The sequence below is a fragment of the Hydra vulgaris genome, chromosome 03, assembly GCF_038396675.1.
Source record: "Hydra vulgaris chromosome 03, alternate assembly HydraT2T_AEP".
Classification (NCBI taxonomy): Eukaryota; Metazoa; Cnidaria; class Hydrozoa; order Anthoathecata; family Hydridae; genus Hydra; species Hydra vulgaris.
The window spans coordinates 56,559,848-56,572,500 of record NC_088922.1 but is presented as its reverse complement, the minus strand read 5'-3'; the positions used below and the strand labels follow the sequence as shown (position 1 = coordinate 56,572,500).

Sequence of the window (12,653 nt, the reverse complement as noted above, 5' to 3'; positions counted from 1 at the left end):
CCTTCAAACAATGTGATGAAAACTATTAAATAACAGTTTGTGGTGTTAAGAAGATGTGTTTAAAGTATGAAACAACTGGTTCTGCTGAAAATGAGAAAAGAAATGGTTGCCCCCTTAAGACTTCAACAAGAACCGATATTCTAGTTGCACTGATAGAAAAAAATTCGACAATAGGCTCAAGACAGATTGTTGAAAGTCTTAAATTAAATATTTTCTGTAAAACTGTACAGAGAAGACTTAATTTAAGTGGTTCAATAAACCTTATTCAGAAAAGTAAACCCCTCATTAGTAGTATAAACAAAAAGAAAACTTAGCATTTGCAAAACTGCATATTAACAAGGGAACTTTTTAGAACTAAGTGTTATGGCTTGATGAGAATAAATTTCAAATATTTGGCCTAAAAAAACAACAAAGAGTTTGGCACACTCCTTGTTATGCACTCTTAGATAGAAATCTTAAAAAAACAGTAAAGCATGCTTTAGGTGAGCTGGCTCACCTAAGGCATGGTGACGTTAACCCTGTTGAAAACATATAGGCAGTTTTAAAATCTAAAATACCTCTTACAAAATAAACAAATATAAAATAATTTTTTAATGCTCTTAGTGAAACTTGCAATTCAATTGGTGCTGACCTCACCTCAAAGCTTATAAAAAGTTATGTAATTATGTAATGTGTTGTGTAATATGCAGTTATATAAATTCTGACATGAATATTTTGTTTTTATTGTTCAAAATAGATCATCTAAATAGACATCATTTGTTTTAAATACATACATATATGTATATATATATATATATATATATATATGATTTATAAACGAATATATATATATATTTACATAATTAGTAAAAAACACTTATCTAACTTTTATCTTCGACTTGAAGTTTCACCATTGCTGGATCATTAGGAAGAGTTATTAAATCTCAAACAAAATTCAATTTATAGAAAAAAATATTTTACAGTAAGTTATAAATTATTATAAAAATTTTTTAATTACTATATCTTTTTGTTATCGGGAAGTTACAGAAAGTAATTATGAAATAATTTTACCGGGGGTATAGTTTAATTTGGTCATTTGTTTTTATAATTTTTTAAGAGGTATTTATTTTCGTGCCTACATATAGAAATTAATTCAGAATTTTTATTTAATAAATAATAAATAAATAAAAAATCTGAATTAATTTCTAAATGAAGGCACAAAAATAAATACCTCTTAAAAAATTATAAAAACAAATGACCAAATTGAACTATCCCCATTCCAAAGAAAGTTGTTTCATAATTACTTTCTGTAACTTCCCGTTAACAAAAAAAAATAGTAATTAAAAATTTTTTATAATAATTTATAACTTCCTGTAAAATATTTTTTTCTATAAATTGAATTTTTTTTGAGATTTAGTAACTCTTCCTGATGATCCAGCAACGGTGAAACTTCAAGTCGAAGATAAAAGTTAGATTTGTGTTTTTTACTAATTAATTATTGCTCTGTTCTTTAAAAACATTGAGCACTCTATTTGTAAAATACACTAACATAATTTACATATATATACATACATATATATACAAATATATATATATATATATGTATATATACATATATATATATATATATATATATATATATATATATATATATATATATATATATATATATATATATATATATATATATATATATATATATATATATATATATATATATATATATATATATATATATATATATATATATATATATATATATATATATATATATATATATATATATATATATATATATATATATATATATGTATCTATATGTATATAAATATAAAATATATATATATATATCTTTTATATATATATATATATATATATATATATATATATATATATATATATATATATATATATTTATATAAATATATATATATATATATATATATATATATATATAAATATATATATATATATATAAATATATATAAATATATGTATATATCAATATTATATTGATATATATATATATATATCTTTGGAAAGAGCTTTATTACAGTATTTTGAAAGTGAAAAAATTATCAAAATCAAACCAACACCTACACTGCCAATAAATGCAAACTTTATTTATTAAAAAGTTTTTTTTTGGTAAAATAGTTGATTTTCATATTATTTTTTAGAAGTAGTTATTATTTACTTCCAGACCACTTCTAAATATGAGATTTAGGGTGGGTGTAAGGGTGTCAGTGGGTGTAAAGGTGTTAACACACCCTGAAATGAAAAAATATTTTTTATAAAATTTTTTTTTTATTAAAAAAAAAAAATTAGTATTAAATACAAAAACTTTATTTTACTATTACTAGTGATACACACATTGATTCAGTGTAATAGGGAGCGTGTGCCACCACGTCCCTCCAACCTAAAAATAGAATGAAATTTTTATATGCAATTTAGGAAAAGATTTAAATTACTTTTACTTAAAATAAAATAAAACAACATTAACAAAGTTACAAGATGCATCAGATGATCCATTTTTTCTGTAAAAAGAGCGTTTTAATTTCCTTCCCAACCTAAAATAACATTTTAAACTAAATTATTTTGAACTAAACCAATTATTAATTTTTTTCTTGGCTTTTAGTAAATGAATAAAATTTAAAATTCCATCAATAAAAAAATCAATCAATGAAACAAAACAACAATCATTTTTAATGATAGACACGACGAGAACGTAAGCCAGAACCTTCAATCAAAAAAATTGCAAGTCACACCACTTGCTGTACCTTTTTGCAAGTCGCAACACTTGCTGTAATTTTTTTGCAAGTCACAACACTTGCTGTACTTTTTTGCAAGTCACAACACTTGCTGTACTTTTTTGCAAGTCGCAAATCTTGCTGTACTTTTCTTGCATGTCACAACACTTGCTGTACTTTTTTACAAGTCACAATATTTGCTGTACTTTTTTACAAGTCACAACACTTGCTGTACTTTTTTTGCAAATCACAACACCTGCTGTACTTTTCTGCAAGTCACAACACTTGCTGTACTTTTTTGCAAGTCGCAACACTTGCTGTACTTTTCTTGCATGTCACAACACTTGCTGTACTTTTTTACAAGTCACAATATTTGCTGTACTTTTTTGCAAGTCATAACACTTGCTGTACTTTTTTTATGTACTTGTACTGCATTTTATTTTTGCAAGTCACACCACTTGCTGTAATTAATATATACATATACTGATAATAACTTTTATATATAGATTTATAATACTTAAATCACATAAGTAATATTATTATTGGCTTCTACTATTACATAAATAACATTAAACCACATAATAACACAGCAAAATTATGAAAAAATCAACTCTCCTGCAATAACAGCAAGCTGGATCTTATTTATGAGATGGTCAACAGCTTCTGAATCAGATTCATCATTTTCCAGTAAGAAATGGTATAAATTCTGTCTTCTTTTCTCTTATTCACTTTTTCTACTCGCCCATCATACATGACAGATTTGTTATTATCTGTTTCAAACCACTCATGATAGAATTCTCTCCCAACAATTCTTTCATACATTACATCATAAAGTCGTCTAGTTGTTTAATCGATAAATACTTATATAAATTTTTTATATCATTAAAAGATAGAACACGCAGCTCTCGCTCGAGCTTTCTTTTTTCTTTTTCATACATTTTTTGTCTTTTGCATGTCCGTCATTTTAAAATCTCTGCTCATAATGCAGTGTGTTTCAGTCGTTTGTTTATTCTTTTTTTACGAGCTGCTTGCATTGACCACTTAACTATATTTTTCCTAGATATTTGGTCAAGACTATCCAGGTAATCTATAGTTCTATTCTCTTTTGATCTTATTTTGCAAGATATATAACAAACTGTTATATATCTTGCAAATAATTTTGGAGATATGTAACAGTATATTTAGAGATCTTCCTTTAGCTTCACTAAACATTACCATTTTCTCTTTACTATCTATGCTGTGAAGCCTTGCACTAGCTGTCTCCTCCTTAAGTTTCTCTGTAATAGAAAGTGAGAAATATCGCTCATATTGACGGTTCAAAACATCTTCCACCGCAATAAGACAAGCCAAAATTATGTTGATAACCTACTCATCGATGGAACATAAACTTGTGATAGGTTCTAAAACATTTGATTTTAGGGGATTTTCGAAAAAATCTTTTTTACTGTTTATCAGTGCACCTGGATTAGATTTGCAATTTTAATTGTTTGCAAAACATTTTTAACTACTTGGATACCTGCAATATGATCAAAACTTGCTTTTTCAGCTAATACATTAAATTTTTTAATCTAGGGTCCAGTAAGAAGTTTTCTAAATATTGCTAGCACACAAATTTATTTTTATGGCAGTTGCATTACAAAACGCTGATCGCAGAACTGTTTGTAAAGTGCCACACTTTACTGCTCCAATGGTAAGAAATTGCTTAAAAGCATTGTAGTGTTTCATAAAGATGAAACAATTACGGAGGAGTATATGAAGACAATTGCCACGATATCTTGGAGTTGTAACTCGTGGCAATTTGTTATTGTCTAAAAAATTTACGAATCCTGCCGGATCACCTGTGCCATCTTTAAATCTCATTTTGTTCATTGCCAAAACAATTTTAACTGTCATACAGTCGTGTCCAAATAATAGGCAACTTTCCTTTCCCAAAGGCTGTAATGTTGAACAACATGAAATAGCTATTGTATCAAGCGGGTGCAAATGGCAGTTCAGGTCATTTAAATTCTTACCCCATGTTGCACAAACTTTGGTAATGGTAAGATGATTTGGTGCAACTATGTCTGTCATTGTGTTTGATATACTTGAAATAATAGACTTACGACATTCGTAGAAAGAAAGTGAGAAATAATCTGAATAAACTAAAGCCATATGATCCACTGCATTACATATGTGATTTTGGTAATCTTCAGATGTACCTCCAGGTAATTGGTCAAAGGCAATGACTTGACATTTGTTCTTTGAAGTCAAGTGGATGCTGTTGCGATGGACGCCCTCTTGCGTTGTTGCATCATACCCTAGAGTTAAAATATTATTATTGAAAGCTCGTTCTGCTGCTTGCAATTTAGATATACTGCCTAGTTCACGAGCTATTTGTCTATGGGTAAGATGCTAGGAATATGTAACAATTTAACACCAAAATATTGTGGTATTTTTGCAGAAGAATGGAGCAAATTAGAGATGTTCCATATTAGACAACAACATTGTGTAAATTATCATTCTTGTTTGGAATGCATGAACCTATCATCTTTGTGTATCTGAAAGTGAAAGTGCAATATTGTCCTCCTCCATCTGGATCATATCATTTTCTAATCTAGATAACGCCATTTTGTTTTCCCTTATGACATTATTATGTTTGAGATTCATTTGTCTTAACTTTTCTTTTTCTTTAACTTTTTTTGCCTTTCTTGTAATTATTAGGTTGCAAATACGTCTACTGTAATAATATGTTTGTAGCTTTTGTTTCAAGTCTCTAACTTCTGCTCTTAAAGCTTTTATATTATCTTCTTTTTTTTTAACACTTTGCTGTAAAACTTTCAATTGATATGGCGTGCTCTTTATTTTAGCTTTTAATGAAGCTACCTTATTTTGGTATTCTTTAGATATTATAAATATATATATATGTATTTAAATATATTGCAGAAATTGATTACAGATTCTTAGACTATTAGAAGAAATGGTGGTATCAATAGCTTTAGAGTGTTTTATTATAACCTTAAATAAAGGGAAACCTAGTTTTATTCGACAGTGATCAATGACAAAAATAATTAAAAAGTAACCGAAAATTTAGCCCTTAACTTAATTCTATTATACCAATTTTTTGGGATGGTACAAATTACTTACTCGGCCAATCAGAAATTCTTCCACAAATAAAATCCCCAAAGTAACAATTTAATGCTTCAACCTGCTTTACAGTCCACTTTCTTGGTTTTGATTTTGAAAGATATTGTATTCGTAAAACTGAACTCGTTAGAATACTTTCGTAACTTTAATAAATTTAAAAAAAGTTTTTGTAAGTTTTGGTAAAATAAAAATACTGGAACTAAGATCTCGTTTTTCATCTGAATCAAAATTTTCATTGTCCTCATATTGACTTTCATTAATGTAATCAGGTTCACTTTCTTGAACCTTTTTTTCATTATTTTCTTTTTTTCGATAATTAACTAAAAGTATAATACTAACTATATCATAAATTTTATAAAATATAATCCAATAAATTTTTTTTTATTAATTTGCAGTAAAAAAAAAGATTACTTTTTTTAAGTGACCTTTTTGGATAAACTTTTAAGTTTAAACCGTTAAAATCTTTAGTGAAATTAGCACCAATATTTGACTCAATTGCCTTAACTGATATTTCTTCTTGTTCTTCTAAAAGTTAAATGAGGAGTTATGATTGTTATTATAATACACAAGATAAAATTATAATTGAAAAATGTAAATTTAAAAATTGTATAAGTCACCTACAATAGATGAGGAACAGTTATTTTTCAAAGTTGGATTATCAAACATAATTTCCTTATTAGGAAAATCACTAACTTTCTCCTTAATGCCAAAAACATCATTACCTAGATATAGATATTTTAGCATAATAAAAAATTATTTAAATTTATTATAAGTATACAACTTATTTAAAAGTTGAAATTGTAAACCTTTTGAAGTTAAAGTGTGATTTTCCTGAACAACATTCTCATCAGATTCTATATCAACAACATTCTTACCAGATTCATTCTCATAAACTTCTTTATCAGATTCTAGATATTTTATAATTAAAAAAAAATTAAGCATGGCCTGTAAAGCATACACTTTAATTTAAAAAATATATATAAATCAGATGCCTTTAGTAGGCAGATCCTGTATCACATTAGATTGTCCTAAAGTAAATGTAACAAAGTTTACTATATTGTGTTTATTTTGTGTTAGATTGTAATTTTATAAAAACCGTAATTTTATAAATTAAAAAAAATTAAACTAGGCCTAAATTTTTTTAAACACCTTTATACTTTTTAAAAAATCAAAATATTTGTTCATACACTCAAGTTAACTTTTAAATATTTATAAATATATCAGAAACTAATACAAAAAATACATACCGGCATCAATTTTCATTAGTTGCTTCCCAACACGTGTTAGTTCCAATAATGCCAATGGATCCTGATAAAAATCTTGATTCATTTTTTCAGAATGTCCCATATGGGAATAAAATAATTCTTTATCTTTATCTTCTACATCAAGAGATGCAAAAAGTGTGCTAATTCTATGCCGATTTTTGGTGGCTATTATGTCTTTTGGCGATTTTAATACTAACTTTGAACAAATTTCGTTCACAACATGCCACCCTGAAACATGATTTTCAGATCATTTTGAGCTTGCAAATATAAACTTACTATTTGCAAAAATGCCACCAACTTTACGGAAACTTTCGAGAAAAAATTTTTTTATTGCAAGAATTGTATCTCCTGGAAAAATTATTGATACTAGATGATTATTATCTTTTCCTGTCATGTAAATAACTTTCATAGGCTTCACTAAAATACGGTCTAAACTGTCAAGTTTTTTGAGTCTTTGTTTATTAATCCATTCATCATTTTCTCCTTGCAACCTACAAGGTTCAGAAGAGGTGGTGAATCTCCTAACAAAATTCGAGCAGGTTCACCACCTCTTCTGCCATTTAATAAAGTTATGCGTGCATATTCAGCATTTCTAAGATTTTTATAGCTGCTTTCATTATCAAAATGAAATTTACTGCATATTGAACTCATTAACTCAATTACGTGATTTTTAACAATAAGTAAATCATCTTCTTGTGGAAGTCTTGATGGTTTTCTTAAATTATTTTGTCGTTTTTTATTTAAATGGTACTTTGCATCACCAAATAGACAATCCTGCCAACCCTTAAAAGATTGAATAAATTTGGAGATCTCAGCAGCCTTGTCATCTTTTTTCCCTCAGTAAAAATAATACTGCACAAGAGTATCTCTTTTATAAGATAATACAAGTTTTTTTTATGCCTTTTTTAAGAGACAAATCTTCTCTTTTTGTATATAACTCTATAGCCTCAGAAAGTTGCTCAAAGTTACTCCGATTAAACATATCTAGAGAGTTGAAATATAAAGCATGTATACCATCCAGTTGCATAAAAATATTATAGCAATTTTCAAGTCGTCGCATATCTCCCCTGACAGATCGAAAAACTTATTCTGCTTTATTCTCTTTTTAGTGAAGTTTCCAAAACAACTTTGAACCAATGTATACAATATTTTCATCAGTGCAGCATAATTTACCAATCTCGTCATTTCTAATATTTCCTAAAAAATTCTTTAAAAAACCTGGATTAAGATCTAGCGATTTGGGGATATCTAATGATTCAGTAGAAACTGGAATTGGTTCAACTGCATTAATTGTACTAAGTGAACACTTTTGAGCATGCCTTGTGAAGAACCTCTAGCTTATGAAACTGTTGCAAGCACTGCATCGCATTAAATTTTTCCATTTCGTGCCACTTTTTTCACGTTGATATATAGGATTATCAGTGGAAGCCTGACTCTTATTGTACATTAATATTCCTTCTCTTCTTATTTTAGCAAAGAGTTTTTTACTAACTTTGGCTGGTTCACAGCTTCAATAACCCGAGGCTCTTTTCTATGCTTCATTTTCAAATGTCTTCTTAGCTTTTGTTTCATTTGACCACAAAATATGCAGAGTCTAGATGGCCTTTTATTATCTCATAATCTCTAAAAGAAAAAAGTGTATCTAACATTATTTTAGCACTTAATAAAACTAGAAAATTAAATAGAATTAAACTAGAAAATTAAAAAATTTCTTAAGTTTATAAAAAGAGCAAAGGTTACTTTTCCTATAAGTTTCTCTTTGTATTCTACCTCTTTTATAACAAAACCCTTAACAGATAAACTAACTTAAAATAACAAACAAATAAAGTTTAGCAAATATTATGGTCAATGTAAGTAATTTTACTTCTCAATTACAGTCATCTACTTTTTGGACCCCAATACAGTCATCTACTTTTTTCATGGCAGGGATCTAAGTAAAATGATCAATCAATATAGTTGACTTTAATTTTTACATTACATAATTCTTCAAAAACTCACAACTTTAAATATGTTTTTAGAACCTATTACAAATAAAGCATTTAATATACCTTAAAAGATTCAGCATCGAAAACCTTCTCCGAAAAAAAATCAAAAAAATGTCTTCCTCACTTTCATGAAACTTTTCTTTGATTTTTATAATCTATATATTCATCATGCAGACTTACATCTTTGATATGCAAGGAACTCTATTGTTATATAAAATTTATACTTGGAAATTATCAAAATTATTTAGCCAAAATGCTATTTACAACCAATAAAATATAATAAAAGTAAGACTTACTATTTTAGTAACATACTTTAAACTTTCACAACTATCTGAACCGCAATCACTGTCTCCAACAATTTCCTATTCAAAATATTGCAGAAAGTTGTGATTTACATAATCCATTATGTAAATGCATTTATTTACATAAGTAAAATATGTTTACAACACAAATATACAACTAAACCTATTTGCAAGACTTGCGTAATACATTTCATATCAAGATTGATATAAACACATACAATCATATCAAGATTGATATAAATAAATACTTTGACAAGCAATTTATGACAAAAAAACTAAATAAACAAAATTGAATCATGCAAAATATACAACTGTATTCATTAACAAACCTCTGAAATGTTTAAGTCGTCAAACTTAAACATTTCAGAGGTTTGTTAATGAATACAATTGCATATTTTGCATGATTCAATTTTGTTTATTTGGTTTTTTTGTCATAAATTGCTTGTCAAAGTATTTATTTTTATCAATCTTGATATGATTGTATGTGTTTATATCAATCTTGATATGATTGTATGTGTTTATATCAATCTTGATATGATTGTATGTGTTTATTGAATCCTCTGATTCCATGTTTAATTAAAAACTTTTTCTTAGAATTAATAATAACTAGAAGTTTAGTTTCAAAAAGCGCAAAAAAATCTCTATGAAATGACTAAAAAAACGCACATGAGAAAATTTTTGCTCTAAAAAACTTTTTAATGGTTAATACAACCTAATACAACATTCTAAAAAGTTTAAAACTTAAAATTCAATGTAAACAAGCTCAAGTAAACAATATGCTTTAAAATAACATGAATAACTTTAAGAATCCACAAGAAAATTAACAAAATATATAAGTTCCCGAACTGTAAATTTTAAATGCATGATGAAATTCGTTGATTTAAACAAGTGGAAACTTTGATCTTTTGACTTCAAAAGAAATTTTTGCATAAATTATCAAACTTTTACAAAATACTATTGTTTACAGAGCCTAATATGGTCATATGACTTTAATTTATGAAAAAAAAAAAATTCATAATCAAATAAGCATCCAAATATTTTGGGGACACGATTATGTCCCCGTAAGACAAAAGCCCCTGCAAAGTTGCATTTTATCGCTCAAAAAGTCCCCGCAAGCTGCTATTAAAAATATATGTATATATATGTATGTAAATATACATATATATATATATATATATATATATATATATATATATATATATATATATATATATATATATATATATATATATATATATATATATATATATATATATATATATATATATATATATATATATATATATATATATATATATATATATATATATATATATATATATATATATATATAAAGCATTTATATCTGAACACTCAGTAGTCCAAGTCAGTTGTCACTTTTTAGAAATTGTCCAGTAGAGAGTAAATAGTAAAATAATTAGTCTTTATTGGCTTTTTTATTCTTGATGGTTAAATTTATGTTTTATTTAATTTGTTTTATTTAATTTGTCTTGAAGCACATGAAATATAATTTTGACAAAAAAAAAGTTAAATAAAAAAAGTGAAAAGTCATTTCTGAACTACAGATGTTTTTTCTTTGAACATTGTAGGGACACGAGACTCTTTATATTGACCAAACTTTGTTTCACATTTTTGCAGGAAAACAGTCTTTATACCTATGTAGATACTGAAAAACTAAAAAGGTCTCATACATAACTCATTTTCACAAACAACTGGATAGCCGACCTTTGTCTTTTGAGGTACAGATATTAAAATTTAAAGTTTATTTTAGTTTTTTGGTTTAGTTTATAGTTAATTTTAGTTTAGTTTTTATTAGTTTTAGCTTCAGTTATCTTTTTTCTTACTTTAGACAACTTCATGGAAGAAATGAGGGGAATAGGTAAAAAAAATTATAGTTATATATTTATTTATATTTACATATAATTCTATCAATTATTCTGAGGTATATTTTGTCTTTAGTGTGTGGTAGAAGCATAACTGGTAGGGCTGTGTTTTAAATTTTATATATTTTTTACGGAGAAATATGTGCAATAGGTGAAAGAATTATTTAATATAAATATGACATTTTTAAACTGTTTGCATTTAACTCATATTTTTATTAAAATTAAATTTCTCACAAGTTTAACTCTTTTTAGTTTACTTTTTTTTAATTTATTTTTAGCATCCTCTTCATCCTGTGAAAATAGTGAGGTTATGCTTTATATTTTGATTAAAATAAATTGTAGATATTTTTAAATTTTATTATATCCTTCTATTTGTAATTTTAGAGTCATTAAAATTTGAGGAATACCAAAGATATCGCTCCCAACACCCAGGGCCTCTCTCGGAGAGGTACTTCAATAAGTGGCAAAGTAATGGTGGTATGGATAAGCCATCCTTTAAATGGAGGGCTCATCCATACCGGGGTGTTGGAAGACACCGAAGAAAAAACAGCAACCAAAAGGTTGTAAATGCCTTCTATCAGTGAAGATATTTATAACTATTTTGTTGCCGTTTTTTCTTCGGTGACTTCTTTTTATTTTTTTTAATTTTGTAAACTTTTTTTTAAAATTTGTAATTTCTTTTTATAATATATTGTTGTATATTTGGTTTGTTTTTGTCTTTTTTAATTAAAATTTTATCTGTTTTTCACCAATTAAACTTAAATATAGTTAAATTGATTCACTACCCAATCATCATAATATGATGCTACATTCTATTTGTTAAAAATAATTAATTGGTAGTTTAATTTATTAAAAACACTGCTTTTAAAATTTAGTATAAGCCAAGACTATTTAGCTATATAAATGCAATTTATTTATATCTATTTGATTTTTTATCTTTGATGTTTTTAGTTTGGCTCTTTGAAGCATTTGTTTTTTTGCTTTTTAATAAAAATATTTCAAATCTATTGTTATGTCTTTTAAATTTAACTAAAGTTTACTAAAAGCCAACGTGAAATAACGTCGTTAAACAACACCGACAAGTTGCATCATGACAGCAGTTTAAGTATGACAACAGGCTACCGAAAAGCAGGTAAATTGTATTCCAGTTGTATTTTTTTTGTTTTGTTTAGTTTTTCTTTTATGTCTACTTATCTGTTACAACTTTTATTTTAGGTTTGTCATACGACGCATTAATGCAATATAAAAGATCAAAGTTTACATATTTTTTACAATTTATTATACACATGTTTAATTGTAAATTAACATTTTTTTGTTTGAAACGTATTTGTACTCAATTGCTTAACTATTTATAATAAATTTATTTAGT

General features: G+C 26.4%; 1 protein-coding gene and 1 long non-coding RNA gene across 2 annotated transcripts in view; one reads left to right on the top strand and one right to left on the bottom strand.

The window, feature by feature from the left end:
• LOC136077785 (uncharacterized) overlaps window positions 1-12,653 on the top strand; it is a 45,393-nt gene that overhangs the window by 18,871 nt on the left and 13,869 nt on the right. The gene's annotated exons all lie outside the window — the stretch shown is intronic.
• LOC136078290 (uncharacterized) lies at window positions 6,091-9,592 on the bottom strand. The gene is made up of 7 exons (XM_065793771.1): window positions 9,396-9,592; window positions 9,163-9,300; window positions 8,979-9,044; window positions 7,097-8,737; window positions 6,656-6,757; window positions 6,471-6,571; window positions 6,091-6,374 (listed from the first exon to the last, which is right to left on the bottom strand). The coding sequence occupies exons 4-7, from the start codon at window positions 7,194-7,196 to the stop codon at window positions 6,297-6,299; spliced, it is 381 nt and encodes a 126-aa protein (XP_065649843.1). The 5' UTR covers window positions 7,197-8,737; window positions 8,979-9,044; window positions 9,163-9,300; window positions 9,396-9,592; the 3' UTR covers window positions 6,091-6,296.

Excerpts from the sequence above, each read along its gene's own strand:
- LOC136078290 (XM_065793771.1), bottom strand. The coding sequence starts at position 7,196 with ATGGGACATTCTGAAAAAATGAATCAAGATTTTTATCAGGATCCATTG. Across the intron at positions 6,572-6,655 it reads TCACACTTTAACTTCAAAAG|GTAATGATGTTTTTGGCATT; the intron begins GTTTACAATTTC and ends ATCTATATCTAG. Across the intron at positions 6,375-6,470 it reads ATAACTGTTCCTCATCTATT|AAGAACAAGAAGAAATATCA; the intron begins GTAGGTGACTTA and ends TTTAACTTTTAG.